This window comes from Mustela erminea, chromosome 7, assembly GCF_009829155.1.
Source record: "Mustela erminea isolate mMusErm1 chromosome 7, mMusErm1.Pri, whole genome shotgun sequence".
In the NCBI taxonomy this organism is placed as follows: domain Eukaryota; kingdom Metazoa; phylum Chordata; class Mammalia; order Carnivora; family Mustelidae; genus Mustela; species Mustela erminea.
In genome coordinates this window covers 29683181-29701882 of record NC_045620.1, presented here as the reverse complement: position 1 = coordinate 29701882, position 18702 = coordinate 29683181, and the positions used below count along the sequence as shown (strand labels likewise).

Genomic DNA, 18702 nt, shown 5'->3' with positions numbered 1-18702 from the left:
CCATGTTGCAAGGATGATTCCAACGCCCACATAGCTCTTAGGCTACAAGTTCACCTTGTTTTCTTAGCACTGACTGTGTGCCCAGCCTTGTGCCAGGCAGTAAACAAAGATAGCCCCAGACCCTGTGGAGCTCAGGGTCTGGGGGGAGAGAGACAAGGAAATGGCCAGGGAGAAGCATATGCAGAAGGTGGGAACCAGGCTTTGGGTCAGCAAGAACCCCTTGACAAAGAGGCACCCAAGCCTAGGTTTGCAGCGAGAAGAGGAGCTCACCAGTTTGCTCTTTTCTTGCCCGAGAGGACCCTGCTGTCCACAGTGAAGCCTCTGCTCTGTGTTCAGAGTCTGGCTGCTCTAGGGAGTCTGCTCTGCTGTCTAGGCCCCCAGCTCATTTAGAGCTCAAGCCACCTCCAAGTCCTCCCCAGGCCCTGCTAGGCTGCACATTTGGTATTGTCCAATGTCTGTGATCTCTGGGGCTTTCTTAGCTATCTCTCTCTTCTTCCTATTCAGGACTCCTTTACCACAGTTAGGACTGTGTGTCTGTAATTTCCCCATCCTCGGGATCCATATTTTGCTCTGGAATCTCTCATTGTGCTCCTGGTTCAAGATGGAAGCCTAGATACCCTTGTCCACCCCAATTCTTCCCCAAATCCTCCCTAAGAGGAGACGGGATGCCTTGCTTTCAGCTCCCTGCATCACCCCACCCCACCAGCTCATGTCCAGGGAGGATCAGGGAATTCTGTGCTTTGAGGGTGGCCTCTGCAGCTGGGGGCACTCGTGGGAACCCCATTTACTCATCCACAGAGGAAAGAGTTGATGTCTCTCCAGCCTGCCCACATTGGAAACCCCTACATGACCAAAGCCATCTAGGTCTATTTTAGGTCTGGTTCCCAAAGACGACGTTTCATGTGCAAGCAATGTCAGGCTGTGCTCCAAGGGGGAAAGCAGTAAAGGGCTGAAGGGAGCAAGACAGGCAAAGGCAGGAAGGGACACACACACACACATAAACGTCCACAGCAGCATTTTTGGTAACATCTCAAAACTAGGAACCACCCTCAGGTCCGGCAACAGTAGAATCAATGGGAAAAATGTGATAGTCACACCATTGGATGCTAGTTCACAAGGAAATAGCTGAACTACAGCCACACACAAAGGCTGAATGCATCTGACAAACTGAAAAAGATCTGCAACTCACACTCCAGACAAAAGATGAATCTCCCTTCTATATAAAGAGTTCCTTCCAGTTGTTACGAGAAAGACCAACATCTCAGTAGAAACATGATTCAGGGAACAGGAAATATAAATGGCACGTAAGTGTTTGAACAGTTATTCAAGTTCACTGCTAGGAGAAATGCAAATTAAGACTGTACTCACACCTTCAGACAAGTGTATCACAGTTTGAGAACTGCGTCGGTAAGGTTGCAGGCCAAGGGGACCTCGAGATACTGCTGCTGCAATTGTACATCGGCACAAATTGAAGGACAATTTAAGTGTATCCTCCCAAGTCATAAAAACAGAAATCTTTTGACCCAGGAAGCCCATTTTAGGAAATCATCTCACAGATGAGTTTGTATATAAAATTATCCATCACAGCCTGGATTGCAATAGCAGAAGGCCTGGAAACCATTTACATGGCCAAGAGGGGACTATATGAATGAGAGGCAGCATTCAACTATAAAAAAATGGCGGGGACACACAGCCACTGGAATAACTAAAATTAAAACAATGAGCAACACTTAGTGCTGGCAAGGATGGAGAGGAACCCAAACTCTCCTCCACTGCTGGTAGGCATGTAAGATGGTACAGTTGCTTTGGAAATGAGTTTCTTTCAAACTTAAATATGCCCTTGCCATAGGACCCTGCCTTCTACTTCTGGGTCTTCACAGATGAGAAATGAGAAATGAAAACATAGACTCATATAAAACTTCACAGCAGTGTGTAGCGGCTACCTGTAGGAGAGTCTCACGCTGGAAAAGAACCCAAATGCCTCACTGGAGAACAGAGAAAGCGTGCTTCCCTCTGCCCATGGAACATACTCGGCACTGCAAAAGCAAACAATGTCAATGAATTTCAAAAACATAGAAGGAAGAAAGCCAGACACAAAGAGTACAAGCTTTGTAATTACATTTATACGAAGTTCTGGAATAGGCAAAATTTATGCATAGACACAAAGCAGATCAATGAGTGCTGGCGGCTGGAAGTAGGAGAGAGGGACTGGGGAGGGGGCAGAGGGGAACGTCCTGGGGACGATGGAAATAGGTCTGTCAGCTCCCGGCACGGCTGGACTGGTCTGGCCAAGGAACCTCCAGGAATGCAACCCCACTAGCTTACAAGTAGTTAATCAGTACTACTTTAAGGATATTATTACCGGATGTGCCTCATGAAACCTCTACCGAGGTTTCATTACAAAGAACAAATATACTTTTCAGATTCCAAGTCTCTTGAGATGAAGAAGACCTCCCAGGGAACCAGACAAAGTGGCACCAGGGCACCTGTTCACGCGACCTCCTGAGCCTCCAGTCAAGGACACCCACTTTCTCAGGACAGTCCTGCCCCCAATTTTGCCCTAAAAACCTTTCACTTAGAAGCCACTGGGGAGACTGGGACTTTAGAGCATTACTTTCCCATTCCCCTGGGTGGTGCCATACCAGTAAATAGCTCATCTTTCTTCACTGCGAAAGATCTGTGCCACTTTAACTTGCCTGCTGCCCACAGGGTGGACAAACTCTCTTACTTGGTTTGGTTACAGAACATTCTATCTGGATTAGGGTGGTGATTACAGAGGTGCATGAATTTATCAAGTTCATCTAAATGGACACTTAGAACATGTGCACTTTTTAAAATTCTTTTTTTTTAAAGATTTTATTTATTTATTTGACAGACGGAGATCACAAGTAGGCAGAGAGGCAGGCAGAGAGAGAGAAGAGGAAGCAGGCCTCCCACCGAGCAGAGAGCCCAATGCAGGGCTCGATCCCAGGACCCTGAGATCACGACCTGAGCCAAAGGCAGAGGCCTCAACCCACTGAGCCACCCAGGTGCCCCATATTTTTAAAAAGATTTTATGCATTTCTTTGAGATAGAGAGAGAGAGAGAGAGAGAGAGCGCATGGGTGGGGAGGAGGGGCAGAGGGAGAGGGAGAAACAGGCTCTCCACTGAGGAGGGAGCCTGACTCGGTGCTGGATCCCAGGACTCCTGAGATCATGACCTGAGCTGAAGGCAGAAGCTCAACCAGCTGAGCCACCCAGGTGCCCCAGGTCCACTTTACTGTGTGTAAATTATCTTAATAAAGTTGACTTGAAAACCTGAAGTAATGATAATAGGATACTAGTAATAATCATAAGACCACTTTACATGCACTGATAAGAAGCACCTCCGTGTGTAGTAAGTGGGGGGGGGGGGGAACGGTGTAGAGAAATGTTAATAAAAGAAAAAAGAGATCTGTATTGTCTTGGATGTGCATAAACTAATCCAAAACCTACACAAGGAGCTAAGGATAGCGGCTTTGCATTGGGTGGGGGATGTGGGCTCAGAGGGTGGGAAGAAAAGGGAGGTGTGATTCCTGTACGTCTTACTATATTTTGTTGTTTGAATCAGACCTACACAGGTTTCCCTATATCTGCTGCAACTCTTCCTAAGGTAACGTCCCCATTTGTTCCCAATAACAAACAGATTTGCATAAGAGTTCACACCCCTCCTGGGGCACCTGGGTGATTCAGTGGGTTGAGCGATGAACTCTTGGTTTCAATTCAGGTCATGATGTTCCTTGGTGAGATTGAGCCCCAGCTACACTGCCCCCCTCCCCCCCACTCAGTGAGGATTCTCTCTCTGTCTCTCTCCTCCTTGGACCACCCCTCAAACAAACAAACAAACAAAATATTTAAAAATATATTTAAAAAAGAAAGTTAGGGGCGCCTGGGTGGCTCAGTGGGTTAAAGCCTCTGCCTTCAGCTCAGGTCATGATCCCGGGGTCCTGGGATGGAGCCCCGCATCGGGATCTCTGCTCAGCGGGGAGCCTGCTTCCTCCTCTCTCTCTACCTGCCTCTCTGCCTACCTGTGATCTCTGTCTGTCAAATAAATAAACAAAATCTTAGAAAAGAAAAGAAAAGAAAAGAAAAAAGAAAAGAAAACTTAACACCTCTCGCTATCAGAATACTGGCTACTCGTTCTCCGGATTTACTACTCAGTACACAAACCTTTAAAGAAAGAAACAGATGTTGTCAAAGCAGGAAGGATCCCCTGTGTCTTGGAGTCTGTGGCTTTGCGCAGTTGTTCCCGGCGGCCACCCCAGGGACAGGGGCTGCCCGCGCCCGCCTCGCCTTTGCCGGGCACCAAGCCCGCAGCACCGCGGCTCCACCCGCTCCCCCGACCCGCGCTCTGGGGCTCGCGGCCACCCCGACGCCCAGGAGCGTTCGGAGCCGCCGGGGCACCTCTCAAGGGCTCCCGCCTCCCTTCTCCTAGGGGCACTACCGCCGGGTTCGGGCCAGGGCCCCTCTGGGCAGGGTCGGTGAGCAGGCGGAGACAGAGGTCCGCCCAGGGGACCATGGAGGGGGGCGACCCGAGCAGCAGCAGGTGGCCTCCAGCCCTGCTCTCTCCTCCACCAGCCCCCGATGGCCCTCAAAGGCCCTTCCGAGGGGCCCCGCCCCATCCCCACTCCACACCCGCTCCGCCCCGGCAGAGACCTACCCCGCGGCTTGGCGCTGGCTGATCCCCGGGGGGCCGCACGGATTCCGCAGGCCCTGCTCCTAACCTTAGACAGCCGCTCCTGTTCCCCGAGGGCGCACGGGGTCTGGCCGGGAGCCAGGGTCGGGCGGATGGGCTGCGGGGTTCCGTGCCGGGTGGCGCGGGAGGCGGCCGGCCGGCTGCTCTGGGCGTGGGTCGGCCTGGATCCAGCCGGGGCGGAGCCGGGAGCCGGGAGCCGCGTCGTGGAGGCCGGGGCGCTCTCAGCGATGGGCTGGGGGTCTCGGAGAGCTGGAGGGTCGCGGGCGTGGCTGCTGCTGCTGCTGCTCTTGAGGCTACCTTTACCGTTGTGGGGGGTCGAAGAGTTTCAAGGTGAGTGCGACGTGCCCCACCGGGCCAGCGAGGTTGCTGTCAGCCACCACGGTGGCTGGGAGGACAAGAGAGGGTCTCCGCAGGGGACTCTAAGCTGTACTTGGGCTGGCCTTGTGGCCCAGACTGACACACTCTGCCCAGATGCCACAGTGCCAATAACAAAGCATTGGCGGGGTGGGGGGTGGGGGATGGGGGGGTCCCCTCTGAGCATCTGCCCAAATTCCCAAATTCCTCTGCCAGGTTCTTCTGCCTTGACCACCCCCAGACCCCACCCACAGGTGTGGACTTTCCTGCATCTCCCTCTCTGAGGCCCAGTGCACTGGTTGCCCAGAGCCCCTGCTGTGCCCTCAGACTCATGTGGCCGGCATCCCAGGGCCTGGGGGGCAGTATGTGTGTGTTGTTGATATTGTTGCCTTGTTTGATGAGATAGAGAAAGGTATTTCAGACAGAAGGGACCCTGGAAGATAACCTCCACAACCCCTGTGTGCAGGAGGACTGACTGTGTCCTGTTCCCTCTATGGAAGCACCCTGTGCAGGGACTGGAGCACACCTGGGAGGGGGCAGGAATGGCCAGCTGGGCTGGGCAGCCTGGGGGCACTGGGTTCCAGAGCACTGTTGGGGAGTACCCAATAGGGATAGGGTCCTGTTCTGTCCTGGGGTCCCAAGAGGGTAGGATGACAGCCCTCATGCCTTTGGATGGCTACTCCTCCTCAGCCTGGGGTGGGGGGTGGTTGGGAGAGGGGGTGACCCCTGAAGTGAGTGGAGAAGGGCTTTGTGCTCCTCAACATCACACTGGCTCCCTAACCCTCATCACCACAACTCCATCTCTGCCTCCCCTTCTTCCTCAGGGGTGCCATGAAGAGAATCCCTAACCCACATGCACACATGCACACAGGCACACCCTCTCCTCTTTACCTGGGAGGCCCAGGGCCAGCAAGAGGAAGTTCTCCACACCCAGCTAGTCCTCTCTGGGATGGGCTGCCCCCCACTTATGCCTCCTCCTAGATTCACTCCGATCCCTCCCCCATCGTGGCAACTGGCTCATCCAAGCCAGGAGGGCTTCCTGGGAGAAGGGGACTCCTATAGCTGCTGCTGTTTGGGGTCTCTGATGATGAGGGCTGGGGGAGAGGATGGAGGAAGAGAAAGGAGTTGGGGTGGCCTGGCAGGAGCTGGAACACTTCCGCAGTCCGCTGTCTGAATGTGGTGTCAGGGCTGGCTGGGTGCTGGGTAGCTGTCAGTTTTGGGAGCTGGGCTCGCTTCCCCAGGGATTGTGTCAGAGGACAGGGAGGGCTGCCTACAGGCTCTGGGCTGCCTGGGGCCTGACTCCTGCAGGGCGGTTGTGGCAAGAGCTGCTGGGACCCACTGTGGGGTGCGGGGCTGGGAGCATTCCAGGGGAGCATTCCAGAGCCTTCTGAGTAATGCATGGCTCTAGTATTCCTCCAGAGCCCCCTTAAGCACACCCGGCCTGGGAGCACTCAGGCTGTGTCCCCCCAGGCCGCCCCACCTTGAAAGATCCTGCAATCAGGCTTCTGAGCTAGGGTCCCTGGAAGTCCTGCTTCCAGCATGAGGCCCCCCAAGGGGAGCTCTGGACAAGGTGGGCCTCCGCAGACATCTGGCTGTTGTTTTTCCCAGATGGTGAAGACACAGGCATCCTCTCTTCACAGATCTCTCACCCCAAAGGCATCTGCTGCCCAGTCTAAAAATACCCCAGGCTGCCTCCCCTTTCCCTTCCCTTCTGCACTGGGGGCCTTGATCTCTTCCTTGTGGCCTCTGACCCCCAAGACTCCCCCAGGTCAATGGGGCTCCTACCTCCCCAGCTGTGCTATCCTTCCCAGGCTTTCTTCTGCCTGGTGGCTCCTTGGTTCCAAGGATACTCCATGGGTGGCCATCCTTTCCCGGGCTTTGAATGTTGAAGATGGAGTCTCCTGTTCCACCTGGCTGAGGTCCTATAACCTCATCCCTCTGCCGTCCCCACCCCACCCCCCATACTCCCCCTCATCTTTTTCTCTGTCCTCCCCCCAGGAAACCACCCTGGAAAACCAGTCACCTTGCACTGGGTCCCAGATGGAAGAGTCAGGCGCGTGGTCCCCCTGGAGGAGCCGGTTAGTGCCAGCTCGTACTTCCCCTCGCAGGGGCCCAGGGTCTTCCAGCCCCTCTGCCCCTCCTCATTCAGCCTGGCAGTTTGGCTGGGGGCCTTTTGGCCCCTTCCCAGAGGGTTGGCAGGTGGCGGTGGGGAGATAGCTGGCTCACATGAGCCTTCACACATGGAAGTCATTTTCAGGCTTCCTCCCCCTTGCTCCCTCCCTCCCAGAATTATCCAGACCACCCCCATCCCCCAGCAGAGGTGGAGCCAGAATTTGTGGGGCCTGAAACTTTTCAGGGACCTCTTTAAGAAAACACCCAAATATCTTCCTTTTGCCAAGTTTACTAGAACAAGTTACCCTGTGGACACATTGTTGTTCCCTCTGGAAAAACTTCAGCCTTCCTGGCTCACGCAGAATCCACTTCTGGACAGGGGACACTGGTCACTCTCCTAGTGTTGTCCAAGGGCACCTGACTTTGTTTCTCCAGGACGCTCCACCCTAGCTTCCTGCCAACGCCCACCCATCACTTCCAGAATAACTGTGTCCCCATCTGTATTGATCACACAGCTGTGCTACAAACCAGGAGGTCAGTGCCCTTGGTATCCCCATTTCACAGAGAGGCAAACTGAAGCCCAGAGAGGTTGAGAAAGTGTCTAAGGTCACACAACCTGAGACCAGAACCCTGAGGCCCACTAAAGTCTGAAACACTTGTAACCATTGACCAGTGGCTCCCCCAGATCTGGAGAGTCCCCTTCATCCTGAATTTCAGGCAAGAGAAGACAACCCACTGCCTAAGCCAGCAAGGAGGAAGGCAGGTGGACACTGTCATTAAGGCTAGGAGGGCCCCATAGGCCCCACAGCTTTTAACCGAAGACCTTCCCTGGGTCTCTGAGAACCTCGGGGGCCCCCATTCAAGCTGGCCCAAGCTTTGAGTTGGTTGTCCTGGACACCACTGCCAGAAGGGAAGTCTAGGCACATGCTGGGGTCACAGTGACTTGGTCCTCCCTCCCAGTCCAGCCTGGGCTGTGATGAGGCTGGGTATCCCAGAAGGCATTGCTTTCCCTTGCCTCCGGGAAGCCTGCCAAGATGAGGACAGCAGGCAGAGTTGAGGTAGGGAGTCCCGTCCAAGAGGCAGCAAATACCCACATTTCAGCTTAGGGGTGGGGTGCGTAGTGAATAGCAGGGCCACCAGGAGGGCAGGAAGCAAGGACATCAGGGGCTTTAGGACAGAGAGAGGGGAGCCCAGGGCTGGTGTTGAGGTAGGAGGAGGCTTTCCATCTGGGGCAGCTGTCCGTGCTTGGTGCCAACATTTCTCCAATGAAGTAAGTGGCATTCTGGTCACGTGAGCTCACGCTTAGAGCCTTGGAGAGGTCTCTTGGTTGGGGTGGGGGATCTTGTCTGCTCCCCACCTGCAGAGAAAAGGCCCCCAGAAGAATCTGAGCCCCTTGGCCTGGGGCCCAGCCCAATGCATGGTGGGATAAAAGGGAAGGGCCAGCAAGGGTGGGGGCCCACATTCCGAAGACACAACAGCTCTCCACGATGCTCCTGGGCCCGCTCCAACTCTGGGCCCCCAGCCAGGCAGAGTGGACAAGGCGGGGCAGAGGGGGTATTCCCACAGGGTGGGAGAGGCAAAGAAGCTCTGGGGAAGGAGAGGCTGGCCCAGGCTCGGTCCTGACATCTAGCTGAGGAGTTTTCCCCTCGGCCTGGAATTGGGGGGTGGGGTTAATGTTTACTCCACAGGCTCAGTGAAGCAGGTGTGGGGCAGGCCTTCAGGAGGCCAGGGAAATTTTTGATTTGTCAGAATGGGACAAGGAGGGAGTAAAGTCTGAATTCTACACGGAGTGGGGAGCAGCAAGATACAGAAAAAAGAGGTTGTAAGGATGTCCGAGTCCTCCACCCAATGTCCTCAGGACCCCACCGCCCTCCCCACTTAGAGCAAGGCTTCTGGCTGTGAAGCAGGAGGGAGAGCCAGAGTAAAAGCCCGGTCACCCTGTATAAGGCAGCACACCTTTCTGGGATGCCTTGTCTCCTCTCTCCGGAGGACATTCACCTAGCGGGCTGTGTCAAATGCCTGTTGTCAGAACCAAAAGCACCCCGAGTTTGGGAACATATATGCTTGCATATTCTCACCTCCACACCCATCCATACCTACCATGGCAAGTGGGGAGCCTGCTGCCCCCTGCCCCCCGACTCTCCCTCACCAGCCTGCTCCCCATCCCTGCTCTCCTTCTTGCCCAGGTCTCGAAGCTAGACTCGGGGCTGGTGTCCTTGAAGGCTGAAGGGCAGGAGCTCCTGCTGGAGCTGGAGAAGAGCCAGTGAGTACCAGGCTGGGGAGGAGGCTAGCAACCAAGAACAGCCCCCCACTCTCTGGGGGGAGGGAATCTGTGGGGGGCAGAGACTGAGGGGAACACATGAGGGAGGCTGGCTGGAGGGAGGGCCCCAGAGGCAGGGGTACAGGTGACAGAAAAAGACATGCCAGTCCATAACCGGGTCCCTCAAGGCAGAAATAGGCTCCTGAGGCTGGATCAGGCCAGCTGTGGGGCACACACCCCACTCTAGCCCCAGGAGCACCTTGTTAGTTTCCTGCCAGAAATGAGTGAGCATCACCCTGTGGGTGCTCAAAGGGTGTGCTGAGTCCGAAGAGACTCCGAGATGGATTCCATAGTTGGGTAGGTGCTCAGGGCTGAGGGACAGCAGGGACAAAGGTGTAGTAGCTAGCAAATCAAGGCGCTTTCAGGGGGAGGCAATTTGTCTGGCTTGCCTGGAGGGTCTCCATCTGCAGGGAAGGGAGCAGTGGGAAATGAAACTGGAGAGACCCGTTAGGGCCAGATCACAGAGGCCATTTTAAGGCTGAGTGTCCAGGATGAGGCAAAGGCAAAGATTCTGAGCTGGTGAATGAGGAGGCAGAGCTGGGCCAGGTGGGATGGGTGTCGAAGGTGGAGCGTGGGGTCTGGAAACCACCCAGACGGAATTACCAACAGCTTTCATTCACTGAGTGCTTGCTTCATCGGACACAATGTTGCAAGCACTCTACACATGCTGACTTCTTCCCCCATGGAGCCAGATGCACCAGGAACACATTCTAGTTCCACACAGCTCAGCACAGTTCTTCTGGGGTTCAACATCCCCACACAGGAAAGGGGGTGACCACATCACCTACTCCTCAGGTTGAGTGTGTTGTGTGTGTTGGGGGAGCCAAACTGGAGAAGGTGGAGGAAAGACTATGAGGTGGAGAAGCAGGTATCGCAGGTCTTTGCAGTGGTCTGGGAATAAAGACGTCAAGGCGAGATGGGGGTTGAGGATTTTCTTTACAGAAGAGAAACTGACTCATGGTTCATTCACCTTGGTGAGAAGGACCCTGGAGAGATGGAGAAGAATGGTGGTATTGTTACTGGAGTGGGGTCTGAAGAAGGTGGGGATGGGATTCCTGCTCTGGTGGGCAGGCAGGAGCAGCTGTGAGCAGGTGGGGATTCTCTTTTTCTCTGGAAGTATGGGGTGAGCATCACTGATGGACAGGTGGGGAGATATGTACAGTCTAGGGGCCAGAGAAGATCTGAAGGATTTGGGGGGCAGGGAAGAAGACAAGAGAGGGTTGACCAGATGCCCAACAAGGCTGAGCAGCAGGTAGGGCCACCAAGGGAGGTCGCTGCACTTCCTTGGCTCTGGGTCCCACTTCCTCATCAGTGTCTCCTGAATCCTCCCTCCTGCCCCTCCCCAGACCAACAGACCCAGATGCCTGCCGCAGGTCCCACAGGGACCACAAGCTCTTTCCCCATTCCTGCTCCTTCCTGGTGCCTCCCACACCCCCACTTTCCACACCTCAGCCATTGCCAAGGCTCCTTCCTGCCCTCCACCTTTCTCCCTCTAGCCCAGGGTTTTTCTGATCTGAGCAACGCACAGTGGTTCCTGTCTGTTCCCGAACATCCACGTGGGTGCTTCCTCAGTGCTAGCGTTCAGGGAGGAAGGCTGGGAGGGCATCCTGGAAGAGGCCAGGCTGAATTACGTGACTCCTACAACACCCCCTTCCCAGCAGGCTGCTGGCCCCAGGATACACAGAAACCCACTATAGCCCAGATGGGCACCCAGTGGTGCTGGTCCCCAACCACACGGTGAGATACTTCCATGGGCTCTGAGGACAGGGTAAGGGTGCTGGGGGGCGGGGGGGGAGGTGCACTCCCTGAGGACCTCTCCACCATTCCTTCCCCATTCTCCACCTCTTCTTAAGGAGAGCCTGCAGCCAGCCCCCCACCATGCTCTCTCTCTCTCTCTTACGCCTCCCAGTTCAGCCCTGGCTGAGCTTTGGGGCTGGGTCCCTTGCTCTCCAGGACCACTGCCTCTACCATGGGCACGTGAGGGGCTTCCCTGACTCCTGGGTGGTCTTCAGCACCTGCTCCGGGATGAGGTGAGGCATTCTGGGGGAGGGGCCTGGGCCTGGGGCTGGGGAAACAGTCCCTTCTCACCCTTCTCTGCACTCCTCGCACCCTAGGGGCCTGATCACACTGGACAGGAATGCCAGTTACTATGTGCATCCTTGGTCAGCCAGAGACTCTGAGGCCTTCGTCACTCACAAGATGTTCCAGATCGGGCAGCTGCTTGGCTGGAAAGGGGCCTGTGGCCACAGGGATGCCAGGAACAAAGGGGACATGGCTAGCCTTTCTCGTGCCACTCAGGTCAAGGTCAGGGGCACCGACAGGAGTGGGAATGGAAATGCAGTAACCACTGCATATAGGAATACACAGCCCCAGTTCAGGGCCTCCAATTCTAACATTTCTAACTGGAGGGTGAATAAACAAGTTCTAGCAATCTTTAAAGTTAAATTTGTGCTTCCTGGGAATTGAGGTTAGCGGTCAGAACTCAAGCCTGGCAGCCTGCCACTGAAGGTCACCATTGTCTCTCCCCAGGAGAGGCGGGAGGTCGGCAGGAGCCCAAAGTTCTTGGAGTTGTACATTGTGGCTGACCACACGCTGGTGAGCCAGAGGCCCCAGGGGGCTGGCAGGGTGGGATGGGGCCGGTTCAGCCTGTGACACCCTCTTATGTCTGCCTTTCCAGTTTTTGACCCAGCACCGGAACCTGAACCACACCAAACAGCGTCTCCTGGAGGTGGCCAACTATGTGGACCAGGTTGGCTTTGGTGGAAAGACAGCCCTGATGGGGGTGACTGCCACATAGGCTGGCAAGTCCTGGGGCAGGAGGTGGAGGGGCTGGGAGATGGGGGGGGGTGTTGTGGTGTGGCAGGCTTGGAGATGAGGCCAGGGAACTGAGCCTACAGGCACCCCAGGGAGGAGGACCCGCACTGTGGCCTTTCCTGTCCTCACTCTCCCCACCCCATCCTCCCTCACCCTCCCCTCACCCCTGTCTTCCTGTCCTCACCCCCGTCTTGTCCACAGATTCTCAGGACTCTGGACATTCAGGTGGCCCTGACGGGCCTGGAAGTGTGGACGGAGCAGGATCAGAGCCGCGTCACGCCAGACGCCAATGCCACGCTCTGGGCCTTCCTGCACTGGCGCCGAGGGCTGAGGGCACGGCGGCCACACGACTCCGCGCAGCTGCTCACGTGGGTGCCCCCCACGCCCACGCGGGGCCCCGACCTGGCGGCCCAGAATCCTGGCCCCTCCAGGTCATGCTGCATTCTGCCTTCAGGGGCCGCGCCTTCCAGGGCGCCACCGTGGGCCTGGCGCCCATCGAGGGCATGTGTTGCGCGGAGAGCTCCGGAGGCGTGAGCACGGTGAGCTCCACCCCCTCCCCCGCCCCGACAGCAGTGGGGAGCAGGGGGCAGGAAGCAGGGGGGCAAGGAAGGGCTGTGGGAGGAGGTGGCGTCCCCGCGGCCTGCCGCGACTGTCCCCACTCCCTCTCAGGACCACTCGGAGCTTCCCATTGGCGCAGCAGCCACCATGGCCCACGAGATAGGTCACAGCCTTGGCCTCAGCCACGACCCCGACGGCTGCTGTGTGGAGGCGGCGGCCGAGCAAGGCGGCTGTGTCATGGCCGCGGCCACGGGGTACGAACGCTGCGGTCAGGCAGGGGCTGTAGGGGAGGCCCAGCGGGACCAGGGCCCTTTCCTTTTCTTTGTGAGAAATGATTACGATTCCATTTTCTCTTTCGTAAAATGGGGATATGATCATAGCACCGCCCCGAGAGTTCTTTATGACGCTTGAAGGGAGAAAAGGCAGAAAAAGTGGATTGTCAAACGTATGAAGATTATTTTCAGAACATTCTAGCAAGGATTCTCCAACCCCGGGAGGAACAGCTCTAGGTCGCGATCCGACCTCGAGTCCTGGGCTGCCTGGTCCTGGTGTGACGCCTTCCAGCCTCGGGCTCACAGCGTGACCTTGTGCAGGTTCCTTGCCCTCTTTGGGCCCGGCTTTTAGAGGCTCCGGGCCGCTGGTCGCTTAGGCAGTGTGATTGCGCCCGGGGTCTGTGTGGCCAAGTACAGGGGTACTGGTGGGAGGGGATGGGAGATGAGCAGGGGGCCGAGGGTGGCGGTGCCAGCACGCCGGATGCCCTTCCCCGCCCGTAGGCGCCCATTCCCGCGGGTGTTCAGCGCCTGCAGCCGGCGCCAGCTGCGCGCCTTCTTCCGCAAGGGGGGCGGTGCGTGCCTTTCCAACGCGCCCGACTCGGGGCTCCTCGTGCCCCGGGCGCGCTGCGGGAACGGCCTCGTGGAGGACGGCGAGGAGTGCGACTGCGGCGCCAGCCAGGTCAGGTCCGCGCTCCCGGCCCCCGGCGACCCGAGGCTGGCGCCCCACCCTCCCCTTCCCCAACGCCCCTCCGAGGTCTGGGGTGCGGCATCCTTACCGACCGGTCCCCACATCCCCTTTTCGGCTCCAGGAGTGCCCGGACGCCTGCTGCTTCGCCCACAACTGTTCGCTGCGCGCGGGGGCCCAGTGCACCCACGGGGACTGCTGCGCTCGCTGCCTGGTGAGGGCGTGGGAGGCTCGGGGTGAGGGGTTAGGGGGCGCTTGCGAGCCGGCCTGTTGGTCTTGGCTGATTGGCGCGCTCGGGTCCCCCGGCGGGTGCCGGCTGTATTCGAGCAGGGGCCTGCCTGGCCCTCCAGCCTCTGCGCTGCGCTCTCCGTCTGGATCTCACGGTCTGTTGTCCCTCTGTGCCTCGGTCAACCTCCCTCCACCTGCGTAGCTGAAGCCGGCCGGCGTGCCGTGCCGCGGAGCTGTGGGTGACTGTGACCTCCCAGAGTTTTGCACGGGCGCCTCCCCTTACTGCCCCCCGGACTTTTACCTCCTGGACGGCTCGCCCTGTGCCGGCGGCCGGGGCTACTGCTGGGATGGTGCATGTCCTACACTGGAGCAGCAGTGCCAGCAGCTCTGGGGGCCTGGTGAGACTACCGGAGCACTCCGGCCCATCCTCGGGTGTGCGCTGTTTTCTACTCTAGGGAAGATTGGGGGGATTGCTAGGGGGACGGAAGCCAGTGCGGTTTTGCCCATGCTTCCTCAGCCTCCAGCCCAGCACCAGAGGCCTGTTTCCAGATCGTGAACTCCGCGGGAGACGCCCACGGGAACTGCGGGGAGGACAGCAAGGGTGGCTTTGTGCCTTGTGCGCAGAGGTGGGGAGTATAGGGGAGGGCGGGGAAGCTGGGTAGTGCGCTGGGGCAAGGACACATGTTACTGTTTGATCGCCCTGCACTTTCCTCCCCAGGGATGCTCAGTGCGGGAAGCTGCAGTGCCTTGGTGGGGAGCAGCGGCCACGCCCATCGCACACTGTGCCGGTGGACTCCACCATTGGACTAGGCAGCGATGAGGTGACCTGCAGGGGAGTCTTTGTGATGCCCGGTGTCCAGCTGGATGTGCTCGACTTGGGCCTGGTAGAGCCAGGCACCCAGTGTGGACCTAGCATGGTGAGCCCTGCACCCTTCCCCCAGTGCTGAAGTCCTGCCTTTGGGATAATCACTCCCCCTAACTGCCCAGTGCACACACTGCCCCTAGGTGTGCCAGGACAGGCGCTGCCGAAATACTACCTTCTGGCAGCTGGAGCAATGCCTGGCAGCCTGCCATGGCCGTGGGGTGAGTGTCCAGAATGTGATTGCGGTGGGGGGGGGTGATGACCTTGGAGTTCCTGACCCTGTGGGATCCTCCTCCTTTCTTCTCCTCTGTAGGTTTGCAACAGTAACCAAAACTGCCACTGTGCTCCGGGGTGGGCTCCGCCCTTCTGCGACAAGCGAGGGTTTGGTGGCAGTGTGGACAGTGGCCCCATGCAGCCTGAAGGTGTGTCCATGGTGGACAAGTGGGGAGAGGCTGGGGAGGTGCCCCTGCTAAGTACTCAGACTTACCCTGTTGTCCACAGACCACAAGGCCTTCCTGCTGGCAGTGATGCTTTGCTTTGTGTTGCCGTTGCTCCTGGGGGCTGGCCTGGCCTGGTGCTGCTTCAGGTGCCCAGGATCCCATCTCCTGCCATGCCTCTGGGGCTTGAGGAGGGACGCCCCAAGCCGAGGGTAGGCTCTGAGCCCACTCAAGCACTCCCTGCTCTGCAGAACCCAGCTGGGCCTGGGGAAGCTAGGGTGGGTTGCTTAGACCTTGCCCCTGGCTACACAGAGGAGGGGGTGGGCAGAGGCGGTGGAAAGGAGCCTTGAGCAGGAGGCCACAGTGGGTGGGTGTGGATCCCCATGGGGCCCCCAAGCCCTCCCAGTTACCGTGGTTCAGCCCCCTTGACCCCCTCTTCTGTCTCTCCCACCAGGGGACTGCCTCACCCTTTGTTCTACAAGCTCATCCTGCAGGTCTCCACTGTGCCCTTCAGGACTTTCCTAGCCTCTCATGACTCATCTGCCTTTTTCCATTTCCTCTGCCTAAATCTCTTCTGTACATCTTTCAAGTTCACAAATGCTGGGCCTGGCACCTCCTTTCACTCCACACCACTGCTTAGCTAGGGGGCTGGCTGCCCTTGTGCCCAGGGCCTGCTCCTCACCCATTTTTCCGTGGCCTGGGAGGAGGTCACATAACACCTAAGCAGGGTTGATCACTGGGTGCTGGGCAGGGGAGGCCCCCTAGGGCACATCTGACACAGCCTGACCTTGGGAGTGCTCTGGACAAGTTTCGGTCAAGGGCAGGGTTTGGGCTAGAGACTGGGGCTGAAGGCAGCCCGGACAGGGGCAGAACACCAGCCAGGTCCCAGGTCCCGAGAGGGCTTTGACACGATGAGCAGTGATTGCAGGTCTATGGGGGACAAGCAAGGTGCTCAGAGTTTGGTGTGTCAGCATCAGGGGGCCTAGAGGCCAGGTGCGGTAGGGGCACCCACATATCATCATTAAGGCAGAGTCTCAAGCGCAGTGGATACTGTTTCGGAGAGAGAGCAAAGGACAAGGCAAGGCTCTGGGAGATGGGATGTGGGCACCCAGGCATGGCTCTGAGTCATTAAGGGTGGCAGGGCTACCCAATGGCAAGGGGCACAGGAATACCTGATATTGGGGAGCACAGACACCTGTCTTTGGAGCCTGAGTGATGCCAGTATCTGAAGGGTGCCAGGATGTTGGGGTGATGGCAGAGCTTGTGAAAAATGTCAGGGCTAGAGAGAAGTGCCTGTGGCCCTGGGAGGGCAGGAGCCGGACCTGGAGCCTAGAACCCCAGGGCCTCTCCCAGGAGGGAGCAGGAGGGGAACTGGAGGCAGGGACATGGACCAGAAGGGTAGAGGCGCATTAAAGGCAGAACTCAGGTCAGGTGTGTCTGCTCAGGACCACTGTGCCAGCGTCCTGCTCTCTTATCCCACTGCTCAGGCCCAAAGATGGCCCAAACAGGGACTGCCCCCCCAGCGGTGTTCACTCCATGGAATTGGGCCCAGCAGTCATTGGAGAGCCCCAGCCCTTGGGTGAGTGAGGCACAGAAGGAGATGGGGAGGGCAGTGAAGGATGCACACTTGCCTTCCACCTCCTTCCAGATGGACCCCCTCCTTTCCATGTAGCACCCAGACACCCTGAGGCCCCAGTCCCCACCCTGCCCCAGGGACTCCTGCCAGTGGTCACCATATGTGGCCTCCACCCATTGCTGCAGACCTTGAGAACTCTGCCAGAGCCCAGGAGCCACCTTGAGGAGCCTCTGGCTGGGTGCCCTGCCTGCAACCCCAAGGTAGGCGGGGCCCTCCGCACATCACCCACCACCTCTGTTGTCCCAACTCGGAGGTAGCTGATCTTGGGTTATTATGCAAGTGAGACGTGACCTTGTGGAAGAGCATTGGTCACGGAGACCTGACGCTGGAAGGCCTTAGGGTGGGAGAGAGAGAAGTCGTATCTCTTCTTGGGTCACTGATCCTCAGTGAGGGAGGAAAGGGGGTCTTGGCCCTCAGGGGCAACCGTTCCTCTTCATTTTCAGCGGGTCAAGTCCAGAAGCTGAATCCTGTCGCTGGTGAGAGGGAGCTTCTGAGATGAGGATACTTACCATGGACCGCTGGCAGCCTCTCCAGGGACTAGGCCTCCCAGGCGCAGAGCCACAGTCAGACCGTCTGCACTTTGGCAGCCTACAAATTGCTTCCCTAAGTTGAGCTTGCCCACCTACTCCAGGACCCCAGAGCTTTATCAGAAGGTGTGCAGTGCTGTCCCCATTCCTTAGGACTAGGGAATCCTGGTAGGGTACGTACTGCAGCCCCAAAATCTATCAGTCCAAGGAGAGAAGGTCATGTAGTCACTGACCTCCCGTCAGCAGGAGGGCATGACCCAGCCTCTGTCCAGGGAGCTCGGGGGTCTCTGTTCCACGTACTTTACCCAGACCCAGGTCTGCAGAGACTGGTGACTGCTGGGCCAGAAGATAGCCCTCAGGGCCCTACAGTTCAGACAGAGTCCACTTCCCTGGAGCCTGGCCCCAGCAAACAAACAAAATGAAACAAAACAAAAAAATCCTTGGGACCCTCCTCCTTTGCTTTTCCTGCCTTATCTTGTCTCTCAGGCACTTTCTCAGCCTCACCCCTGTTCTTGGTCCTGCACTTGAGGTTTCAGAGGAGTGTGGGGTCTGCTGTAGACACTACTCACTCTCTCCTCCAGGAGCTGTTTTAAAAATAGTGGGAGCTGTTTTAAAAAGGACACCCAAGTAGAAGTCAAAAGAGAGACAAGCTGCCTTTGAGCCTCTGTGAGTCTTTCTGTATATATCGATTCAACTCCAGGGGGCTCCCTATGAGTCCTAAGGGGTGGTAGCTGGTGGGTGGGGCCTCAGATGGCAGCCAGGGCCCCAGATGTACCTGGGCATAGGATGCTGTTCCCTAGCATGAACCATCCCTTTGCCCCACCTCTTTTGCCTCCCTTGGAGATTCTGAGAAGCCACTTACTCATGGAAGAATTGCTGGGTGATCTTCTGTATCAGTCAGCTGTTGCTATAGAACAAAACCACTCCCAAAACATAGTAGTAGCTGGAAACAACTAATTCTGTGAATTGGCAAATTAGGTGTAATTCAGCTGCTGCTCAGCTGGGCCAGTCTACTTCTGGGTTTGGCTGGCTGTTGGCGAGAGTGATGAGGATGAGCAGGCTAAGCACCCATTTTCCAACAGACTAGCTCAGGCTTGCTCACATGACAGCTGCGGAGGGTTCGAGAGAGCAGGAGCAGGAGTAGGGCAAGGCAGGTGATGCACTTACCTTGAGCACCAAAAAAA

General features: G+C 57.2%; 1 protein-coding gene and 1 long non-coding RNA gene across 12 annotated transcripts in view; one reads left to right on the top strand and one right to left on the bottom strand.

The window, feature by feature from the left end:
- Window positions 1-4765, bottom strand: part of LOC116595197 — an 8655-nt gene extending 3890 nt beyond the window's left edge. The window contains exons 1-2 of the long non-coding RNA XR_004287561.1: window positions 4678-4765; window positions 1369-2036 (exon numbers count right to left, since the gene is read on the bottom strand). This is a non-coding gene — a long non-coding RNA (uncharacterized LOC116595197). The remainder of the gene's footprint in view (window positions 1-1368; window positions 2037-4677) is intronic.
- ADAM33 (ADAM metallopeptidase domain 33) lies at window positions 4265-18702 on the top strand. 11 transcript variants are annotated; one of them, XR_004287560.1, is made up of 23 exons: window positions 4268-5043; window positions 7066-7145; window positions 9366-9442; window positions 11158-11236; window positions 11453-11529; window positions 11614-11803; window positions 12029-12094; window positions 12177-12248; window positions 12515-12681; window positions 12768-12852; window positions 12983-13125; window positions 13645-13822; window positions 13953-14042; window positions 14259-14454; window positions 14574-14682; window positions 14775-14973; window positions 15062-15139; window positions 15232-15340; window positions 15420-15567; window positions 15810-15849; window positions 16843-16934; window positions 17117-17191; window positions 17435-17452. XR_004287560.1 is itself a non-coding variant. In XM_032351282.1 (22 exons), exons 1-22 carry the CDS (start codon window positions 4602-4604, stop codon window positions 17453-17455), a joined length of 2859 nt encoding a protein of 952 aa, XP_032207173.1. In that variant the 5' UTR covers window positions 4267-4601; the 3' UTR covers window positions 17456-18702. The 11 variants fall into 11 exon arrangements, 10 of the variants coding, with proteins under 10 accessions (XP_032207182.1, XP_032207173.1, XP_032207174.1 ...); XM_032351282.1 differs by lacking the exon at window positions 15810-15849 and having other exon boundaries at window positions 4267-5043; window positions 11161-11236; window positions 17028-17191; window positions 17435-18702; XM_032351283.1 differs by lacking the exon at window positions 15810-15849 and having other exon boundaries at window positions 4267-5043; window positions 11614-11797; window positions 17028-17191; window positions 17435-18702.